This window comes from Pseudopipra pipra, chromosome 4 (genome assembly GCF_036250125.1).
Source record: "Pseudopipra pipra isolate bDixPip1 chromosome 4, bDixPip1.hap1, whole genome shotgun sequence".
Taxonomy (NCBI): Eukaryota; Metazoa; Chordata; class Aves; order Passeriformes; family Pipridae; genus Pseudopipra; species Pseudopipra pipra.
This window is the reverse complement of record NC_087552.1, coordinates 21,037,146-21,060,377: the sequence shown is the minus strand read 5'-3', so window position 1 is coordinate 21,060,377 and position 23,232 is coordinate 21,037,146. Positions and strand designations below refer to the sequence as shown.

Here is a 23,232-nt window from a genome sequence, read left to right as displayed (position 1 = left end):
GAATTCTTCCAGTTATATCAGAAATATTGGGTAATGCACATCGAAATGCAACATTAGGGGCCTGTCATTCAATATATTGGCCTAGATGTATAATTTATTGTCCCATGTATTTTTAAACACAGTGTGCAAAACCATTTCAGGGAATATTAAAAATATGGAAATTGAACCTTTTTCTTGCAACTTATTTTTGATGAAGCAGGAGTGGCTGAAGGGGAATCCCTTACGGGGGTTTGGCAGTTTCCTCCCACTCTCTATGTTTCAAGATGAATTGCTACCTTTTGTGTGTGCAGTTCAACCTAAGCAGAGGACGGCTCTCACTCCTGTGCGGAACATTGCACAGCCATCTGCTGGAGAAAGGACATCACTGCCACGCCAGGGAATTCGGCGCTGACAAAGGCTTTGGCAGAGCCGGCCGCTGCTCTAAACCACGGCCGGGGCAAATGGAAGGAGATTCGTACACATTCGGTCACCTCAGCCTCACTCCACAGCAGAGCCAAATTCAAACACAGAATGATCTACATTTGAAGATGCATCTTCCAGTTCTTAAAATCTTTTGTGACACATAACATAGTGTTTAGAGGCCATATGTGCATGAGGGAACTGAGATTTCTTCCCCTCAGACATTACTATACGCACAAAGTTAGTTAAAATAAAGCTTTTTTTAGTAAAAGTGACAGGTCATGAACTTTGCAGCACAGAACTTACATGTCCTTTTGTTTTAACAGTTTTGCTCCCAATTAAGCATTTGATATTCCCAAATCAAAATAACGATGCTTTTGTTGTTGAATTGTCCATATTGCGATGTTTCATGAGACTTATAAGAAGTCATGTCTACATTTTTCCATTCTTAAAAAGTTTCTTATAAAATTGCATTGTCCATGCTGGACTAGAATCCATGTCTTATCCAATTTGGCCATGTGTTGCCACAGGGGAGGTAAGGTTACAAACAGCGATCTGAATACATCTCTTCCCTTTCACTCACTACTGCATTACCTTAAGAAGCATCTGTAACCAAGCAGTTAAAACGGGGCTACCAAATAACTTTTTCAGATGTCTAATAATAACTATCAGATGGTGACAAGTGTTTCCTCCTGCCTAAACTATCAGACTGAAATAGTTACATATGATTTCACTCTGAGATAGAAGCTAAACCAGAAGGCATTTTAAATTAGCATTTGCTACAAGCAACCCACATCACACTAACAGTGCCTTCCCAGGATCTAAAACATATTGTCAGAACACCCCAGTTCCCCTGGCACAGAAATCCTTCAGTATCATTTCTGTTGTTGAACAACAAAGAGGCCAAGTGGAAGGCTCAATGACTCTGGAGAGCCCCACTCAGAGCTTACAGTGTCTCTCCCCCGCCGGAGTGCCTGAAGACAAGGCTATTGGGCTCCCAACTGTTCAAGTTCATTAGCTGACGTCCCTTCGTGGGAATTGAATAATACAGGCAGGGCTTGTGCTGGTGGTCTGCTCCTCATGGGAGGCAGGATTCCAGAAGCAGGGAAGAAAAGCTTTTCTGACATAACACCTTTCATCCCAATCTCTTTAAGCACTTCTACAAGCATTAATTAATTAAATATCCCAGTGCCCCTGTGAGATAAGTGTCATCTCAATTTTCTAGATGGGTAAACTTGGTTATGCAGATTATAAGTGGCTTCTCCAAGTTATTCAGCAAGCCAAAAGAGGTTTGAAAATAGAACCCAGGAGATGTAATTTCAAGCCTGCTCCTGTAACACTTCACAGAATTTTCCTTTATTCTTAGTTTTACACAAGTGACACTACAAATTGAGTTATATATCTTTTCTTCCTGGTCAATGTTTTCCTGTTGTTTTGATGCCATTTCAATTTTATCAACTCTAACCTCCCCCCTCAATGTTACACTTTACATTTTTTTAATCTATTTTTGCTCATGTTTGCATTTTTCTGAAAAGAAACCTTTAAAACCTCTGATCCATGCTCACTGGACAGCCTTGATGACTGAGCGTGTCCTGTGTTAATATCTGACTCCACACTCTGCTGCACAGAGGAGAATTCTGTGCCTGCTGAGGTCCTGGCTCTTCAATATTGAAATTTCCCTCCTGGATGTGAATAACAGTGATTTTTCTTCATTCCCCTACATTAATTTTTAATCATAGCCTCTACTTTACCACTGCTGATTGAATTCCCTATCACATCTAATGGCCTTTCTTGTAATATTCATTCATTTAAAACATGTATGCTGATGCCATATTTAATTTTTCAAGGGGTGCTTGCTTAAGGCCAGCACCACAGAAACAGCTATTATACAGATGTAAAACTGCAGTATGATGCCACATGTTTGATCATGAGGGCAGAGGTAAAAGACTGTTTTGTCTAAAAGGGCACAATTATACAGGGACCATGTGTAATATCTAGTAAAATTCAGTCACTGTTGAAATGAACAACAAAAGTCCTACACAATTCAGAGGGGGAAAAAATCGATACATTATTTTATCGCATATAAAATATATTCATAGAGCCTGAAACTGAAAGCCAAAAGAGTAACAGTGCTGTAGATGAATTTTACAGCGAGCATTCAATAGATGACCTGAATTTAATATCCCCAGCACTGCAATGCTCAATAACTAAAAGGTCAAAAAAAGAGGCACACTGAATATGAACTCCATATTTTAGCACAATGAAATAAGGCTGACGATTTTATGAGCTTTACTTAGAGTGGAAGAGAGGAAAGGACATTCTGTTTAGCTTCTCTGGAAATTCATGTGCAGGGAAGAGTAAACATCCCAAAGTATTTTAGTTTACTGGGCATTTTTTCTGGTTTTAAATTAATGGGAAGGGCTGTATTGGTTTTCAGCACAGCCATTTGCTCACAAACCAAACTGCATTGTTTTCTTTTGCTGAAGTGAATAGTCTCAAACCCTAACAACTCTACTTACCTTTGGGTTGGCAGTTTTGCCCACTGTACCCAGGACAGCACTTCCACTCCAGTGATGTTACTATTTTATGTTTGATCCTGTAGGCTTGGTGTGTTGTTGTCTGGGACCTGAAAAACAAGAAAAATTTAAACCTGTTTTAGGTGACCGAACAGGAGTTGTAGGATACCTGTATAACCACATGACATTATCTCACTTGTGAAATCTATCCTTTCATTACCTGCTTGGAAGCTAACCAGGGTTTGGTGTTTCAATAGCAATCACAGCTTTAATATTGCAGCCTTCTGTTCATCTGCATGAATTTTAAAGGAACCTGACGTCTATTTAGTGCTGTCAGATTTTTTTTTCCAGAATATCTTATTCAGGAGTCAAATACTGCAAACTGTCATGGAAGATATTACAATTAATTTCTACTAAACTGAACAAAGTGAGCAAAAAAATACCATTGTCATGTACCACTTTCTTTGAAATTGGTGAAAAAATGCATTCACAATAAATTTATACCACACCAGCTCACATTTAGTGTACACTGGAAGCCTTCCATTCTGATTATTTTAAACAGGATTATACAAACATTAATCCAATAAAGTGTGAAAATTTCCACTCTGGATGTCAAGGAAAGGAGGGCATGGATTCGTAATTGTGATGCCTCAATTATTCCTGTTACAGTGTGCAACTGCAAAGGCAGCAGCAATTTTGTTTCTGTATTTCAACACATTCTGCGTGTCCTGGCTACCCCATCACTTCCAGCTTTCTTAACTTCACAGAGAAATCAGTTTAGAATTAGCATGCTTCAGTAGGGCATACAGAATAAACTACAGCAAGTCTCCTTGCCCTTTTAATATGCTAAATCCAAAGGTTGAATAAAAATAATATCATACAGTACTACTAGTTGCTAAATGCTAACATGAAGAACACCTAAAATTTCAGAAAATACAATGATAAAATGGTTACTGAATTGTTTTGGACACAAAATCCCTGTCTAAATTGTTCCAGAAGAAGAGACAAATTTGAAGGGTGTCAGACAAAAAATACCCTCCCAATGAATTATAAAAATGCCACCTTGTTTTACACTCCAGCTAATCTTATCACCCCTTCATAAGGGATGTAATATTATATATATTAAAATTCTCATAGCAGCTGTCAGGAGCTTTGCATGTGTTCCCAACCAGCTTTGCCTCTAAGAAATGGCTTTTTCAGCAGCAAGAACTCAATAAAGATTAAGGTGATCAGAAATCAAGACAGTTCTCAGTTATTTTGCTTTATGGATGGTCTTATTTTATGATAAAACCACCTTATTCTGCATTAGCATAATCCATTCCTAAAACCACTCACAAAAATGAAGTGTCCATGAAAGAAGTTAATCAGGAATAGCTATTTCAAAAATAACTCTCAACATATACAAATCTCAAAAATATACACAGTAGAGATTTATTTACTGGAGCAGCACAAGAAGCTGATGTGAATCATCTAGATTTAATTAGGGGAAAATACAAAACAAAACAAAACATTAAACTGGCAACATTTCGGTCACGGGGTCCACTCCAGTGTTTTGCAATATGATCAACCATATTTCCAAGTCACGAATCCTAAGGAACCTCTATTCCCTGTTTCACCTCAAATCTTTAAGCATGCTTTGCCATACCAGCTAGAGAAATAATCCCAGAACAGTCAAACTGACCTGTAAGAGATTTTTGAAATTTTTCAAGGGGAAAAGACATTACAATCTCTGTTTTGTTGGTGCTGTTTCAGTTTGCTATTTTCCAGATTCATGTATTAAAACCCGATTTCATTTATGACTGAAATGTAACATTTGGAGAATATAAGGAGGCACCTAGACCACAAATATGAATATGTTTGACAGAGTCATTATTTATGAGTTGCATCCAGGCCAATTACTTGCCTAGGTTCACGGCCTGACCAGTGAATAAAGCAATAAAGTGCCAGAAACAAGCACTCAGCAGAGAGATAATAACAAAAATACTTGCGCCTCTCAGGGGAAGCCTTTTGCTCTAACAGAGCACAAACTTGGAAAACTGCACAAAAAAAGGATTTTGTATTTTTGCACCTTTCATTTACTTGAAGACTTTGAACTGATCAGAGGGCCAGAATGAAGGCATGCATAATCATGATCGCTTATACTTGCTATAGAGTTGTGCGAAGATAAGACCTGGAAACATGCTAATCTACTCCCTCTTGTTTTAAATTTAATTTCTAAAGTCATAATTGTATTAATTAAGCATGATAATTAAAGAACTTGCAAGTATTCTTTCTTCCTAGCGCTACATACCTCTGAGCACATGATCCAATATGCCAAGTGCAAGGCTTCACTCTGCCTGATGAGAAGGTTTCCAGGTTGTCCACTACCACTGTAGGTAGGAGTCTGGTATGGACATAAGCACACCAATTTCTGTAAGAAACAGAAGGTAAATATGATTAAAACTACAAATAATATTTTCTACAATATGATGATATATTTAAATGGGAAAGTTAAACCCATAATTTAGAAAGAGGAGTAAGTTATGAAAGAAAAGTTTGTTTCTCTCAGACTGCCAATGTTGTCTTGACAATTACTTAGTCTTTGTGCTTCAGCAAAGAAAACAGATAATAATAATGTCTCCATCTCTACATACATTTATATTGCAAATCTAATTTTTTCTTTGCAAATGTTTGTGGAGCTCCAAGTATAAAGAAGCTCTTCTAGACAGCAGTAATGTCAGGTCTTAAAATACACCTACATTTCAGACTAGAGAAACTGTTTATCTAGAGTTACCAAAGGTTTGTTTGGTAAGGTTTTAAGTCACCCATAGCTTTCACTTTATGGACAGACATTTCTATTGTTTCCTCCTTTCCCCAGCAGTACTCTGAGTACATGTAGGCTGTGTTTTAGAGGGTACTGCGGGGTCAAAGCCACACACAGAAGAAACATGTCATAGCTCCACACTTGCCTGTGCCACTGGATACCCATCCAGAGAAGGAAGTAACATAAAAAATGATCAAGCTCTAGATCACTGCAGCAGAGGCTGGAGCTGATGAGTCCGCAGGATTGTCAGGTTTTTTAAAAAGGTTTCTAAGGATGTTGCAAGAAAATGCAAACTGTTAAATCCTATTTGGAAAGTAGGCTCTTGGTAGAAGCTACAGTAGAGAACAGAATTAAGTAGAAATTATAAATTGAATAATGACTCAGGACAGATTTTAACAGGGAAATTATGTCAAAGAAATCTATTGGCATTCTTTGACTCAGAAGTGGGTAGATAAAGGTGTGATTGTTAAAGGTTTTTGGCAAGGTCACTCACCAAATGTATTAGAGGGCAGTGAGGGAAGCAATCTGTAACATAGTAAGAAGATAAATCCTGCTATAGATAAATAAAGCATTAAATCAGAGAGATTAATGACTAGCTAGCTTTCTCAAGAAACAGTTTATCAGCAGAATCCCACATGAACCTGCAATAGGCAGTATAGTCATTAATTAGGGGGTAAGTAAGTTAATAGGGTGATTATAGAGTTATGCGGAACTATATAAATTCATTTTGTGTAGTAAACATAAAGCTGATCTTGAAGAATTGCAGAAATCTCATGTTACTGAATTTCCAACTAAGTAGGTGTCAGAAAAGGCCCTTGTAGTGCAGAGTCAGTCACAAATAAAGACAGCCTTATACAGACATACTACTACCTAAATTAGCTCTCATCAGAATAAAAAAAAAGTAATCTTAGAGTCATTGTGATTAGCTCTTTGAATAGGCCAATTTATGTGTTCAAAGCCAGGCTGGATGGAGCTCTGAGCAACCTTGTCTAGTGGAAGGTGTCTCTGCCCATGGCAGGGGAGTTGGAACTAGGTAATTATTAAGGTTTCTTCCAAACAAAATCATTCCATGATTCTGTGATCCTGAAGAAAGCATTATTGCATTTCTGCTGTTGGAACAAATGTCTATTTGGCCCAGTACAGATTTTTTCTTTCATCTCTAACTTAGTACAGCCTTTCTCAGGATCATGCATTATTTCCTTAATATCATATTTTATTTTTGATTTGGCAAGTTAGTGACAGGACATTGTTTCAGTTGTAGGGCTGGTGGAGCTGTAAATACTTAATACATAATATTTGCATACAAGAGCTTAGAGTTCGTCTTCCTGGGTCATGTTTTGCTGCTAACATTTGCTTCCAGTTGTAGTAGTTTTGTTAGTGTTTCATAATTCAGTAAGAAATATATTTACCCTTGAAATCACTCTCTTGATATGGGCTCCTTGCAGCAAATATTAAAATACAATTAAGACCAGATTAGTTCCATATACTTAAGTCGCATTACTCCAGATTTAGACTGCCTCAAACATGAACAACAGTACAAAACACAAAATAGTATCAGTATCTATCCTTAAGTGGTTGCTTTTGTCTACCGAGATCTTACCAGTGAATGCACGTTAAGCTCAGTAGTCCTATATTTGGAAAATGGTTCCTGAGAAAACAGCAGGATAGGCTAGAAAGCAGGATGCTAAGTAAGGCCAACAGGCTGAACCTCACAATATCTCTGCTGCCACTATTGCAGAGCTCTCTTCCACAACACATATTGTTTAATTGATGAATAATGTGTTTCATATAAAACAGGCTTTTATTAAGTGCCTTTGATCTGATTTTTTCACTCACTCTACTTCCTTGAGAGTTTTCATTAAGATAATATTTTTTTTTAATTGAGTATAGAAAGGCTGTGCTTTTTTTTGTTCTGCCTCCTCTAGTTATAGCCTTTTGTCTGTGTGTATTAATCAGAGACTCCACGAAGAAATATTTGCTAAAAGGTAAATGCAGCTATCAAGCATAATCATAAAGATTAGATACTCTCCTCACTTCCTCTGCAGAAGCCAGGAGAAACTGTATGCAAGTTTCAGACACATAAAATTGTCGGGATCAAAAGGAGATGTAAGTCTTCTGAGTTTTGCAGAGGAATAATGAAGTTACCCATACCATCCCTCTGGATGGGGCGTGTGGGTCCTTTACAGTCTCCTATATCACATGGAGACTAGCAGTAGTAACTAAATAATAATGATATTTGTAGTAAACATAGCCAACAGTAAGCCAAAGAGAAGCATTGTAGCTGCATCCCTCCCAGAATACCTCTGGACAGGAGGACAGGCACCCCCTCTTGCCTAACCTTCCTCTGTCGGGAAGACATCTCTTCCATGGGGCTTCCTCACCAAGCATAAGGGAGGAGCAAGAGGGGGGAGTCTCCCTAACAGAAGGGGAAGGGGCAACCCCACAATTCAGGCACTGACCTCACCACAGGGCCGGAGACCAGCAGGCAGCAGTGGGGTGACGAGAACAGGTCAATTAGCAGCCCACCAGGCAGAGATCAGGTAACAAGTCAGGTCCAAGAGGACAAGCACCTTAATAAGGAGAATATGCTCAAGCCTGAGCTGAAGTGGAGCCCTGACCCATGAATGTGGAGGCTACAGGTAAAGTTGCTTAGGATCATCACAGCTTGTTTATCTTGCCCAGGGCACTACCACTGAGCTCCTTTCTCAGTACAGGCATGAAATCTCTTCCCTTTCATGCTGTAGTGAGGGTTCTACATATTCATATTCAAGATAAAAAACTGTAGTTTCTTTCTCTGAAGTGTAGCAGAGAGATTAAAAAAAATCTCTAAGCATATGAATGGGATAGTAAATATTTCTTAACAGATGCAGAAAGTGATTCTGGGCTGGACTGACAGCGATCTATTCAGGAGGAGCTCTGATTAAGAATGGGGATTTGCTTATGATTTAAACTCGATATAGAGAATGCAAACATCTAAATTCCAAATAATTCTCAGCAATTAACTGATGGCATATGAAGTCCGATCAGAAGACATCTGAAGCAATAATACCTCCTCAAGCAGTTATGCAGTAACACCTGGAATACTGTGTTCAGTTCTGGGCCCCTGTCATGGTTTGAGATAGTCCCAAAATCCAATTCCCTAGCTCTATTCCCCCTCCCACATCTCAACTTAGTGTGAGATGGGTTTTTCCAGACAAAACATACCAGACTCAAAGTGGGGGAAAGGGAATATATTACAATGACTGTACAAATAAATACCATATCACATTATACACACGATCACAACTATCTCTACCATGACATATAGTATTTACAATGGACCAGATCTCTTCTCCCCTCCAAATAAAAGTCCAGGAGAGAAAGAAGGATAGATCCCTTCCAGTCCTTAAGCAGCAGCATCTTCTAAGGCAGCAGGTTCTCCTCATCTCATGCATGCAGCAGCTGTGGCTGGCTTTCTGCCAGCACTCACGAGGGAGGTATCCAAGCTCCCTCGGCCCCCTTGACGCAGGCAAAGGGGTTTTCCGTGGGCTTCATAACCCCAGACAAGGTCGTATCACCACGTCATATCACGAAGACACAGGGGGTCTTCGTGACGGTCTGGTATCTCTTGCAGGGCCTCTGTGCCCTGTCTCTCAGGCTGCCACCGTGGCAGCAGTGCGAGGGGGGAGCCAAGGTCAACTCCCCCTGCATTCCATCTGGCCGTCCTGGTCCAGCTCCGGGACGTCTTTTGAGCTTCTTAGCTCCTCTCTCTCCCCGGTGCTGCATGTCTAAAACTCTTCTCCTTAATAGGAGTCCATCTCCCTCTTTTCTCAGAGGGATCTCAAAGGAGTTTTGGGGGGCTGGTACAGTCTTACCCCCAGAACTCTGTCTCTCAGCTGCTGGCTCTCTTTTTCTCTCTCCCTTTCCAGGAGTCTTCTCTGTGGTGCTGCATGTTGCTTCTTCTGCTCTTCTGGTTCAGGTCCTTATCTGTCCTGGCTCTCTGCCCCCGTTTCTCTGGTCAGTGCCGGCTGCTGCTCTGCACCCATGGAGAAAACATCTCCCGGCATACTACAGACACTTAGTCCAGTCTAGCACTGTTCCAAGTCTCTGCAGTTCCCCCCAGCCAGGGGCTGGGAGGCCCCAGAGGCCCCGAGGGGCTCAGAGCCCCTTTCTCGTGGCTCACAACATGGCTACCCCTCCTTCAACAACCAAAAAAAAAAACTACTCATCTCTTCCGGTGAGCTTGTGGGATGTTGAAATTTTTGCAGGAGCGCCCATTGGACAGAATTTCAAAACTTCCAGGGGTTTCCACCCCTTGGGGTCTACCACTTTTCTTAGCCTCTGGGGGAAAACAAAATTCAAACCACTACAGCCCCTCAGTTCAGGAAGGATATTGAGGTGCTGGAGCAGGTCCAGAGAAGAGCAACAAGGCTGGCGAAGGGACTCGAGCACAAGTCCTATGAGGAGAGGCTGAAGGAGCTGGGGTTGTTCAGCCTGGAGAAGAGGAGGCTCAGGGGAGACCTCATCACTCTCTACAACTACCTGAAAGGAGGTTGTAGCCAGGAGGGGTTGGTCTCTTCTCCCGGGCAACCAGCAGTAGGACAAGAGGGCAGGGTCTTAAGCTCTGCCAGGGGAGGTTTAGGTTGGATATTAGGAAGAAATTCTTTACAGAGAGGGTAATCAGGCATTGGAATGGGCTGCCCAGGGAAGTGGTGGATTCTCCATCCCTGAAGGTTTTTAAGATGAGACTGGATGTGGCACTTAGTGTCACGGTCTAGTAACCATGGCAGTAGTGGATCAGGGGTTGGACTTGATGATCTCAGAGGTCCTTTCCAACCCAGCTGATTCTATGATTTTATGATCTCCTTTACTGTAGCACATTTTCTGTCTGGGAAGCAAGGACCTAATGCCTTAGGCAGCTGGGTGCTAAGTTTCCCACCTCTACAAATTAGGAACCCAAATATAGGAGTCAGATTTTAAAATCTGGGCTACAGTGAGCAAGGGGTGAGGTTAGGACTTGAGCTTGTGGTTTCCTAGTCTGCACTTTACCTTTGCATGCAGATTCTACAGCTCACTAGAGAAAGGGATTAAGTAGAAGACATATAACACTGTTGTCAGTGACAACCTTTTCTGCAATGCACATGGTTGGGGTATGGTTTTAATAATGGAAAGCCATTTTACACCTTAAGCAAATGTAGTCAATGAAAACAGGCATAAAAAAAATTGTAAAAGACATGAAAGCCCCAGAATACACAGTCCACTTAAAAATAGAAATAAACAAACACTGCCCCCCCAAGAAAACCTCTTTTTAAAGTGTATACTGTAAATCCCGTTATTATTATTATTATTATTATTATTATTATTATTATTATTATTATTATTATTGCTGAGGGTGGCTAGCTTTGAGGTAACAGCTCCTGGCACTTGCCTATTTGGAGATGCCCTCCAAAGAGAAAAATGATACAATACACCCCAAGTGTATCAGTTAAGGGCTATTCATGTTTTTTAAAGACAGTCTGAACTCAGCATTTTGCTAACTAGCTTTTAACCAACTTGAGTAGGTTGTTTCCATTTAAAAAATTTAACTCATTGTTTCTATTTAAATATTAAACTCATTCTTAAGATATGTGAGTGCAATGTCTGAAACTCTAGTTGTCACACGGACCAGAAATCTTTGATCAGGCTAAATTGGAGGAAATATTCACAGCAAAAGAGCCCCTGGTGTGATTCATAATTAGGTTTATGCTACCAATGAAATAAGCTCATTAAGAGACGTTAAGAATGTAAATATAATTTTGAAATCAAATTGTCTGAAAAAATGTAGATTTGGAAATAGAAGATGAAGCGTGGCGGAAGAACTATGACAGGCTGTGTTAATGCAAAGGCAGAACAGAAGACAACTGATTTGCATAACAGGACTTTAAACCTGAAAATCCTCTTTACCCTCCCTGGAATAATTTATTCCAGATCATCAACACAGGCTTCTAACATGCAGATTTTGTTGAGAGCTGAAGGAGCCCAGCATCTCTTTTGCATTGAGCCTGATTTCAATCAGGAAAGCCGTATTTGAAAACAAAACAAAATCCTTGCAACATACAACAGAAATCCAGCCTGGAAAGAGTGGTACAAGTCCCTGACTGGCATAAAGCCCAAGCAGCAGATTTCATCCTCCTCTTCCATGTATTGGCCTGGGACACGCACTGGCAGCAATGTGTGGGAGAGTCCTCAGGCCTTTGAACTAGCTTCTTTGATGTGGTATTTGCAGCAGCATTTCCAGCTTGAATCAAAATGCTGTTAGCCCAACTCTGCACCCAGCGTGATTTGACTATACCCAAAAGTGTCGTCCCACCCTTAAGGAGAAGGCAGCACCTATACCGAGCAGCAGGTCACAGTGCTAAGAGCAGCACTTGCTTCTGCTGGAAGCAGTGAGCACGTCTGCTCGATAGCTTCGGCATCTCGAGTCCTCTGGGGATTACGGCCACTGCCAGCTCCGAATCCTGAACAGACGACGGATCCTGGAGCCTGCCCAGGCGGCTGGAACAAAGCGCCTGCAACCGGGCAGGAATCCATTAACGGGACCCAGACGATGCCTTGAGGTCTTGCCTTCAGCTTTTGCGGTCGCCGCCTTCTGCTTCAGGGGACACTCGAGAGCCCTTAAACCCGCCGCTGCTTCCCTGGCGCTTTGCCGGCACTGTTAAAACCCCTCGCCTAATTCTCAATTAGTGGGTGCTCGGGCTCGGCTCCGCCTCGCTGGCGGCGCTGGGATGCGCTGGCGGCGCTGGGATGCGCTGGCGGCGCTGGGCTGCGCTGGCGGCGCTGGGATGCGCTGGCGGCGCTGGGCTGCGCTGGCGGCGCTGGGCTGCGCTGGCGGCGCTGGGCTGCGCTGGCGGCGCTGGGATGCGCTGGCGGCGCTGGGATGCGCTGGCGGCGCTGGGCTGCGCTGGCGGCGCTGGGCTGCGCTGGCGGCGCTGGGATGCGCTGCCAGGCAAGGCCGGCAGGTGGCGGCCGCGGCCCGCGGAGGGGAGCGCTGGGAAGGCAATGGGCCCGCGGGAAGGAGGGAGAAACCGCAGGGAATAAACGTGCCTAGCTCCAAAAAGGAGCACTGTGGCTGCTCCTGCTGCTGTTGGTCTGGTCTGTGACAGGATTGTTCTGAACGCGTTCGCAAGTCAATGGAAATGCGTGTGTTTTAACTCCAGCGGGCTTTGAACCCACCCTCTTGGCGCTGTGTTACCAAATGTTGCTGGAAAGCAAAGTGCAATTTACACTAATACCAAAAAAATCATGATTTCCTTATGGTGAGAGGAAGTACATGAGACTGCAAGGACCCCTTCCACAGCACATTTGCACTGTAAACTGTTCGTTGGGTACATTGCTGAGAGAAAAAACCCCAAGCCTCACAAAAGCTTCCAGCAACACCTGTACGTGGTGATTGCTTCCACTTGCTTGTAAGCACAGATGTTTGTAAGTGGTCCTAAAGTCAGCCCACGGGAACACCAGAGGCAGTCAGCCACAAAAGGTATAGAATTTGTTCTGCCCCTTCATATTATATCTGAAAATTACTTATTTTTGTCTGTAAGTAAATTAGATTGCTTGGCTTTTAATAGAAATGCTATTGAATCAGCCCAGCTGAACATCAGTGAATCATGAAAATCAGATTATTGTGTTGCTGAAGGAATACAAAAGGACTCAGAGCTGGAGCTGCTGTCAAAGTCCATGCCCAGCTTGGTGGTTGTGTCTCCTTCATGTTATATGCAGCTTATTTGTATTTCACAGAATAGTTTATGAAATACTTATCTTGATTCTACACCTGTTCTCATTTTTATTGTCCTTTACATCTGAGCAAAGGGGATGTAGAAAGATGCTACAAGTATTTAGAGCCAGGGGATGCCTTATGAGGAGAGCCTCAGGGACCAGGGTTTGTTCAGGCTGGGGAATGGAGGACATGGAGGGCACCTCCCAGCAGCCTCCCTGGCCCTGCAGGGAGGATATTGTGTAGTTGGAGCACAGCTATTCCCAGCACTACAGGGCAGGAGGACAAGAAACAAGAGGTGCATATTGAAAAAAGAGAGGTTCAGACTGACTATGATAAACTTTTTCCCTATAAGGGCACCCAAGCATTGGAGCAGGGCCCAGAGGGGTTGTACAATCACCAGCTCAGAGAGTGGAGCTCAGTGCCCAACTGAATCAAACCCAAGCAACTTGGTCTAATCTCATGCCCAGCCCTGCTGTGAACAGGAGGTCCCTTCCAACCTGAGTGATCCCATGGGTCTGTGAACTTATGATCTTGCTTATATATCTATCTATCTCCTTTTGGTGATATTATTGTTCTTCTGAAAGAAGGTAGGTTAAGTGCACCCACACATAAAAACATATAATAACATAGTGTGGAAGAAATCCATTCTTTTTTTTTTGTTGTTGTTGTTGGGGTTTTTTGGTTGTTGTTGTTGTTTTTTTTTTGGGTTTTTTTGTTTTTTTTTAAGATAGGATCTTTCCCAGTCTGAAAGACTGCTACATAAAGATCAGAGCATAAGCCCTGAATTTGGGTTGTGTAAAAGTACATTGCTGTGATCTATTTTCAATTTGCTTTAAACAATTTGACAAGTTTGGATGAGGAGAGATAATGTTGATTGACACAATGTAAACACTCAGATTATAAGGATAGCAAGCACCTTCGCAACGTTTTTTAGCTCTTGCATGGGAGATCAGATTTTAGCAACTTCCTTTGAATTCCACTAGGTGACTACAGAGACTTCTCACTTTGTTGATATTAGTGATGTGGTAAATTCTCTATTTAAATCAGTATTAGTCATCTCTCAAAAATATAAGATCTATTTCAAAGAAAAATTAAAAACCTGAACCAGAATCAGTTAATTTTTTAGGTTCAGTGCCTAGATTCCTTTGTTCTGAAAAATATAAATCTGAGCTGAAAAAAAAATCAGTACTCACTAAGGACTGACCATGAACAAATCAAATTGGGAAATGTGTTTTACATGGTGATTGGAATGGAAAGAACTCTAAAAAGTACATTTGATATGTAATATAATATCGTATGTGATGGTAAAATATGTTATAGGATGTGGTTTTGTTCCTGAGAAACAGCTGAATTGTTGACAATGAAGTATTAGGTGTCAAACAATTGTTTAATGTTTGGTTTTTTTCAGGACTCAGTGTCCTGACATTTTGTCCTGTCTATTACAAAACACAGATTCTACTCTCGTCATTCATTTCCTTTTTTTGTATGTACAGTGCTGAAGCCTTGGACTGCGAACAGCCTCTTTGTTTCATCCAAGTTTTTATTTACTCTGTCCTACCTTGTGCTTCAAAAATTAATTCACAATTTCCACTTATCTAGCACTTCACCAATCTGTTTTAGCATTTAAAAAGTTCTCTTGTTGCAAATCCAATCAGCTCTTTTAGACCTGATCTCCCACTCAGTGTTAAGAGCCCTTTAAAACAATCAAACTTTTCCAGATAGAATTTAGACTTTTGAGAAGATATCCATCAATCTCCTTTGAGAATCATCCAGTAAAACCCATTTGAAAAAAACCCAGAAAAGCTGTTCTTTAGAAGGGCCTTAATTCTACATTTTTCCCTCTGAAATAGAAATTTATTTTCCATCTACTAATTGATCCAGAGTATGAAATTCATTAAGGTAGTTCTGGTCTGTTTTACTGTCAGTACTTTTCAGGTGACCTTCAGTGGTACTGGTTTGATTTTCATTGCTTTGTTAGTCCTTTTGTAATCTGCAGAAAAGGAGATTGTAGTGTGTCAGTGATGGCTTCTCCACTTTGAGAAACAGTGACAAAAAAAAAAAAAAGCCTTTATAAGTGAGAAAATAAACCCATGGCAGTTCCATGGGTGAATGGTGTTCTTCAGTCTGTTCATAGTGTTGTTCTGGCAACTTCTCTTTTCTTATTTACCTTCAGTAAATGAAGGTAAATACCTTGCCAGTTTCTTTGTACCTGATTTGTCACTTAATCATGCAGATGTATATCTTTATGGTGTCACTGATTGATTTTAGGGGGCTCTTGAACAAAAAGTATCTGAGCCAAAGTCCGTGAAATTCAAGGTGATTTTTTTCCACAGGCTTTTCCTCATGACTGATGGTGTTGCTTACCAGGACTGTGATACAGAATAGATGCTTTGAGATTTGCAGAGAAAATATAATTTGAAACACTTGCATTCTCTAACTGGCAACACAGATAAGCCTTTGGAAAACATATGGGGACACCTTGCTGCTTGTCCTCTTCCTTACCAAGTCTATTCTAGAATTAGTGTTAGTTTCCCAAAATGTTAATTATATTCAGATTTGTAAGAATGAGTGTTTTCTGTGCACACTTGAGCAGATGTTTCTGATGTACCTTAAATGAAATGCTAGGAAGAGTCGAATATTTGCAATATCCTGTCCGGTTTGTTACCATAATCCCAATCTATGCAGAGGGGTGAAGGGATGTTTTAGGGATGAAAAACAGTCTGTTCCTAATCCTTGCTGTTCCCATGGCAGATGAAACAAAGAACAAGAGCAAAGTTAAGCATGAACATCAATGCAACAGTGCAATGAGATGAGCAGAAACACTTCTTACCATCCTGAAAAAATTCAGAAATCATCTGTACAGTGGTGCCTTATCTAAATCTGATCACAGAAAAACTAAATAACAAGACTCTGAGGAACTTAAGTACTTTGTGAGAGTCTCAAAAGCAACCTTGGCGGAGAAGGGATTTTTTTTCCAGTGCTGTGTTTTCTGTGCCACTGAAGAGTCTGTCATGATTCTACCTAGCCATTATTGCCATTTGCAATGGTCTTTGGGACTGCAGTGGGACTAATGCTGAGCTCAGAGTGTGAAGGAAAATTGTATTGTGGCCTTACAGCCAAACAACAGAAATATCTTCAGGATGCTGCTGGACAAGAGGGGTTTATTGCAAAGATCTTCTGCATGGCTGAAATACAACATTCTGGGGGCAAAGCCTGTCAGACACCTCCTGACACTTAGCCACCAAGATGACCTAAGGACATTATAAGAGTTACCTCCTTCCAGCTCACAGTAAGTATACCTAGTGAGGCAGAAACCTAAGCCATGCATGACTGTATTTTTCGTAAATGCACAGTGATGCAAAATCTTAAGAAATCGATTCAAGAATTGTTCTCTCTGCTCCATTAAAAAGTGACATGATGAAAAGAGACTGTGAACCTTGCATTAACTAGGCAGTTAAATCAGGTTTCTATGTGTCTTGTGTATCTGAACCATCTGCTGATCTTAACCATTCATTTTAATTTGTCAGTACACTAGAATTCTACCAAGCTGATACAGGCAAAAGCAATTCCCATGGAGAAATGCAGACGTCGGGCCATGAGAATGAAATATTTCAGCACTCCTATCACATGTGACAGCTAAGCAAATCTGTCCCTGGTGCTGACTTTATTAAAGCCTCCTGTGCTTAGTAATAAAATAGTCACCTCACCAGTACCCAAGGTAATGGCACGGGAAGTCTATAAAGACCCTCAGTGGATTCCTGATAACTGGAAAAGGTGTAATATACACATACTAAGAGAAAAGAGTTATGTAGAGCCATTCAACAATGTGGAGACACTGTGGGTAATTTAAAACCCGAATCAATGTCTCATGTATTCAGGAGCTGCCTTGAACAGTAATTAATAAAGTAGGGTTCTGAATGGAAAGATGAGTGAGGTAGTCTCAGGACTCCACCTCAGACTTACTCCATGGCACCACTGTTATTTAAACTGCTTTATACAGTGAAATACTGCAATTGCCTCTCTCCTGAGAGATATGAATATGAAAAATATGTATCTCAAATGAACTCAATTGAAAAGAATGTGTCATAAATTTTCTTCTTTGACATCAAATTGCTGCTCAGATTTAATGTCACTGAACTTTGGAAAAACTCTCTGGTTTCCCAGCATTTCTTTATTCATTGATATGGATTGCATGAAACTTTCAAGATAGGTAGAAATAAAGAAAAAAGAAAACAAACCATATTTGTAGAGACATTAAGTCTTACATTTCAGGGCTTAAGTCAAATTCATTACTAGAAGCGAAGAAAGGAGTTTTCCTTCAGCTCAGGCCATTCCAGATATACTTCCTATGAAGTTTTCTTATCCTTCTGAAAGCTTGGGTGCAGACCCCACCATAAGGGGGGATACCTCACCAGAGAAAACACTCTTCTGAAAGAGTTTGAGAGCAGGTAGCTATAAATTATGTCCTCCTGTACCTATTCTAAGGTTAACTATAAAATTGTTCCACTGTGAAAGAACAGGATTTAATTGTATCTTCATGAAAGTGAAGAATAAGGAAGAGTTTAGGGTTTTTAGAGACAAGGATATGCCCAACATTTAGTCCTTATAATACCACACTAAGAAGTGATGTAGAGAGGCCCAAAGCAAAGCTTTGCCTTATTAACAGTAGAATCTTGGACCTGGAGACTTTAGACCTGTACTGTACTTCTGATTGGGTGACTGCCTATTGTAGTATGTCTCTGCCCCCAGGAGTTCTGCTGGAATCTGAAAAGCTAAACTGAGATGAGTTTTTAAAATAAAGTAAGTCATGGTCTTTGGCAAATATGGTTCTGTTTCAGTAGGGAAAATAAGTATTCTGACAGTTCTGAGTGCATTTCTCTCAATAAAATGAAAGAGAAACTTGTCAGAACCCTGAGGGCACCTGTGCTTCTTATTCTCCTGGACCAGCCTGATCCAGGATTTCCATCTATACATCCTACTTGTGGGCTCAGGAGCCCCAGTGAAGTTCTTCCCAGGGCTACATTGTGTCTGTGGCAACCCTGACCTACAAGCTGACATCCTGGCCTAACTTTGACCTTGCCCCATCATTATGGACTTGCCTGGTGATCACTTGCCCTAGTCACCATCACCAGGCCTGATCCTGACTTGCCGATTTGCCTTCCCAGCTTCATGTTGGCACTTCAGCATCAACACGGACGTGCCTGGTGATTTGGGCTCTGGGGGGGAGTGCTAGCTGCCACATCTGGATGTGTCCTGCCTGCCCTGCTTGGTGGCTGTCAGAAATAATCTTCAGGAGCAAACTTTGAAAATCCATTAAATATTTCCAATTCATGCTCTTCTGACATTTTAATGTGAATTTTTCAAAAATAGAATGAATCAGAACTTTTTTCTGACATAGTTCTTGTATGCATGTGATAAAATATGTGTATGTAATATTGTTTCCAAATAATCTAGGGTAGAGATAACAAGGGAATTATCTTTGTAATTAAGCCATTAAGGCACATGACCTCCTATAGAAAGGGGTATTTGGGTAATTACGCTTGTACAATGGGCACCTATTGTACCTTGTAGGTAATCTGACTGGAGACTCTCTAACAAAATATATGTATTGGTATTTTTAAAATTATAAATGTGTTTTAAAACAAATGCTCATTCTTGTTTGTTTTCCTTCCTCCTGTCTCTCACTGATCTCTCCTTATTGTTCCTTCTATATGGAACCTCTCAACATCAGCATCTGTTAGCACAACGGGTTGTCATAAAAGATTACAGAGTCACGCAGTTCCTGCAAGGTCACTCACAAATTTAGGTTAGAATACAGGCTATAACAAGAGAGATGCTTTAATTCAAAGTAAATTCAAAAGCAAATTGTGCTTCCAAATTTCCTCAGAGGTAGTATACTTTACAACTGTGGACTCTGCTATCAAGTCATTCATGCTGTGCTCAGGCTTCAAATGAGTAAGCTTTTGAAGAAAGCTGCATGTCTTTACTGGAAGTCTCACAGCATCTCTTGCACTTTATTAGCAATAAAGATTAAAAAGATTTAAAGGAAAATATAAGATGGAAACAAATTTAGGGTGCAGTCAATGACACCTGCACATAATAAATCAAAATACTTGTGTTCTTATGCATGGTTTCTCAGCAGTAACTTTTCAGGTGTTTCACAGCAGTGATTGGTAACAGTGAGCACACTAGACTTGGCATTTTCTCATGCCTTTACTGAAAAAAATGAGTCACAAGCAACTTTATTATTCCTCTGGGTCTAATTCATAGGGAAAGGAAGACGGAATAGTGAAGTGATTTACTTAAGTCACAGTCCAAGTCAGTGGCAAAACTGGAAGAAAAGCTCAAAACACTCTAGCTGATTGTAAAAACACCCACATACAGTAGGAAGACAAGCCTTTTAGCACGAGAATCTTGCTGCGAAAAGGATTGAGCCACACCTAGAACTGTAGACATTTGCTAGAGAGAGAGAGGCTATTGTAGCTCAGCAGTTTAAGAAAGAGAGAGGGGATTCAGCACTCTGTTTTATGCTGGGGTTTCATGCTGCTACACTTTCCTGTAACTTTGATATGCAACCCTGGCTTTATCGTTAACTTGCTCAATGGAATCAAATATGTATGTTGCACAGCAGGTTGCTCCTTGACCACTCATGAAATCAGGTGCTAGAAAATGCATGATTTGCTTGTTTTGCCTCTCTGCAGTTGCAACTATATGTCATTATGAAAACAAAGTATGAGACCATCTTCACCAGAGACTGATTTTTTGCTATCTATATTTATATCTTAAGTAAGAGATAGAATGAATATCTGCTGATTCACAGAGTTTCTCTAAAGATTAATTTCACTGAAATACTGTTCTTGAAGAAAGCTGGGAAAGATAAAAACCAAGGTTAGTGAGTATTAATAGCTATTTTAATGGAGATGTAGTTATCAACTCTCATGTAAAAAGAGAACCCATTTAACTTAACTCAAACATTCTGCCCCACACTGTAGTAAGGTGTTGTAACAGATGACATTCGCAGATGACATAGGGGTATACTAGGAAAGCTATCTGGAAAACACAGCTCCTTACTGTGGTATCTCTTTCAAGTAGAGGCAAAGAACTCTTTTCCTTTGGGTCTTTGTGCATTATTTCCCTTATGCATGATCCTAAACATGCTCAGATCAATGGCAATCTTACCTTTGAGTTGAAGGAACATTAGCTCCCAGTTGTACATAGCAAGATAATTGTAGGAGTATTTCTAAGGGATGATTTATTCTCTTTCTCATGAATTTGAATGCTAACATTTAGGAAAGTACTATCAAAAGAAGAAATCTATATTCTGAAAGCCTACTCTCCATAACTACTATGGAAAACAACCAATCCTTTGTGTCTTTCATTTTCTAGCAGTATCTGATTATATATCAGCAATTAAGGGAAACTTGCAACATCTGCAAAGACAGTATTAATATCCCCATTGAGAACTGAAGACACTGGGGAACAAAGAAAATAATTGAGTGTTCCAGAGCTATAAAACTAGACAGTACAGTTTGATATATTCTGCTATGCATAGCTATTATGTAAGTTATACAGTTCTGAATGCACAGTCACCTGCAACACCACTTTTCATAAGTTTTTATGTGTTTCAAATTGTCAGACATTGACGCATTTTGTACACTTAATCGCTTGTATTTTCAATTTAGTGGAGAAGTTTACGAACACAATATTTTCAATAGATTCCAAATGAAATAGTGCATATGCAATTTCTTTTATCCACAAGAAAAAAAAAGGGAAAAAAACACCAACAAAAGTTTATTGTGCATAAAACTGGGGAATATCTATTGTAGTTCTTTCCTACCCATATATGATAATGAATTTCCTGTTGATTTTGAGATAACTACCCTGAGGAATAAAACATTACAGCATTTACTCTGTTACAAATGCATGGTTTTACCTGAGTAGGTGCTGGAGGTTTGGTCCCTTGCTTGTTTTATCTGATCTTTTTTAAGCTCAGAAAATAATTTTGCTGAAATTGCTAGAACTTTTGCCAACTATTTCACTGGGAACAGAAAAATAGGCATTCCTAAGCAGTACACAGGACACAAGAAAAACCACAGAACTTACCTTCCCCTGGTAGTTTCAAAGCTGGATGCTCTGGAGTTGGCATCCTGCTGGGTGCTGGTGATGCCAGTGCTATGGGAGGACTGCTTGATAGATCTGTTCCCTGGAGCTGTAGCCCGGCTTGTAGTGACCCCTTGCTGGAGAGGGACTTCTCTAGCATTGCTTTGTAGAGTTGTCCCTTTGCTGCTGGATGAGCTTCCCATCTTGTCGCTGTCAGAGTCTCCATCACTTGACTGCATTGCAGGGGTAGGTGTTGTCAGATTTGAAATTTTCTTCACTGCTTTCATTCCCAGAGTCTTGCCTGAAGACGCAAAAGGAGGTCCCTGTAAATCACTCACTTTGTCAGCTTGGATTTCCGAATGGGGTGACCCTGCAATTGTGGTCGAAGATGGAGTCAAGTCTGAGTGACTTATCTGGGTTTCACCACCCTGTCCTGTGGTCCAGAGCTTTCCTGGAGTGTTAAATCCAACACTGCCACTCTGTAAGTGCAATAGTAGCAACAAGAAGATGATCTCCTTCATTCTGATGGTTTGTAAATGCTACAAATTATCTCACATTTATTTCCCAAACAAGAAATCCTGAAGCTTCTCCCTTCTCCTGAGCTGCTACTCGTACAGTGAGCCTACCCAGAGGATGCCCTGACAGGCTTTATTTTCATAGAGAGGAAACAGATTTTGGTGTTTCAAAACTGACTGAGGAAGCCTGGTTTCCTGTTTCTGTGGATTCACCTTCAACCTGTGACCCCTTGGAGAGTGAGAGCCTGGCAGCCTATGTGGGAGGAAAAAAGAAGTTTCTGCAGGAGGCACAGGATAAAGACTAACGGCACAATAGAAATGTGGAAAAATATGTACTGTGAAGTAATCCTGAGGGATAAAACCTGAAATTATTATCTAGTTTTCCTTTCACATGTACATGTACAGAGAAGTGATGTGCCCTTTGAATGGTTCATAATTGTGACCTTGTTATTGAAAAAGATTTAGCAAAACTGGTGTGCTACACAAAGCTGAACATCAGCTGTGTCTTCTCTTTTTGTTTAAGCACACTGCTGCCAACAGTGAGGACCTAAGGAAGAGGTTCACACTGTACCCACTGTTGTACCACAAGCCTTTGAATGTAATAATTTATCTGTAGTCATTGGCCATTTATGCCTCATCCTATTTCTATACTTCATAATGATGCATATGAAGCATTTCTCTAGCATTGCCCATAGGTGTCTGGCGTCATTTCAGATTCTCTAAGGTACAAGAAACACCTACATGAGCCTGGTAGGGGCGGCATGTGATCTATGGGAGATATGCCCTTCTGGGGCATTTCAAAGAGTGTTAAAAGCTTACAAGGGGCAACTGCATCCCATCCTCCCCATTGGCTGTAGCTGCAGTTTAGACACTTAGTTCCCATGCAAGTCCATATCTATGAGCCTCTAAATACATATCTCTAAATATGTTAACTGGATCCCACCAATAGATAAGACGGAAAGGAGTATCCTGAATCACTGAGTCCATTCCTTCACTTTTCTTGCATGCTTTTACAACTAATATTGTCCTAAACCAATATTAGTTGCAGTCTAAACATAATATTGGCAACTTTACATGCAGAAAAGCTCTGAGGAGATGGTGCCAGGTAAGGTTATAGAACAGATTACCGTGAGTGACCTTCACACAGCACATACAGGACAACCAGGG

At 40.7% G+C, this 23,232-nt stretch overlaps 1 protein-coding gene across 1 annotated transcript in view; it reads right to left on the bottom strand.

Annotated features, from left to right (window-relative positions):
- MMRN1 (multimerin 1) overlaps positions 1-22,179 on the bottom strand; it is a 45,301-nt gene extending 23,122 nt beyond the window's left edge. Inside the window, exons 1-3 of the mRNA XM_064651910.1 lie at positions 21,554-22,179; positions 5,206-5,325; positions 2,919-3,025 (exon numbers count right to left, since the gene is read on the bottom strand). Coding sequence (XP_064507980.1) covers positions 2,919-3,025; positions 5,206-5,325; positions 21,554-22,071 — 745 coding nt within the window. The 5' untranslated portion in view covers positions 22,072-22,179. The remainder of the gene's footprint in view (positions 1-2,918; positions 3,026-5,205; positions 5,326-21,553) is intronic.
- Positions 22,180-23,232: the final 1,053 nt, after the last annotated feature.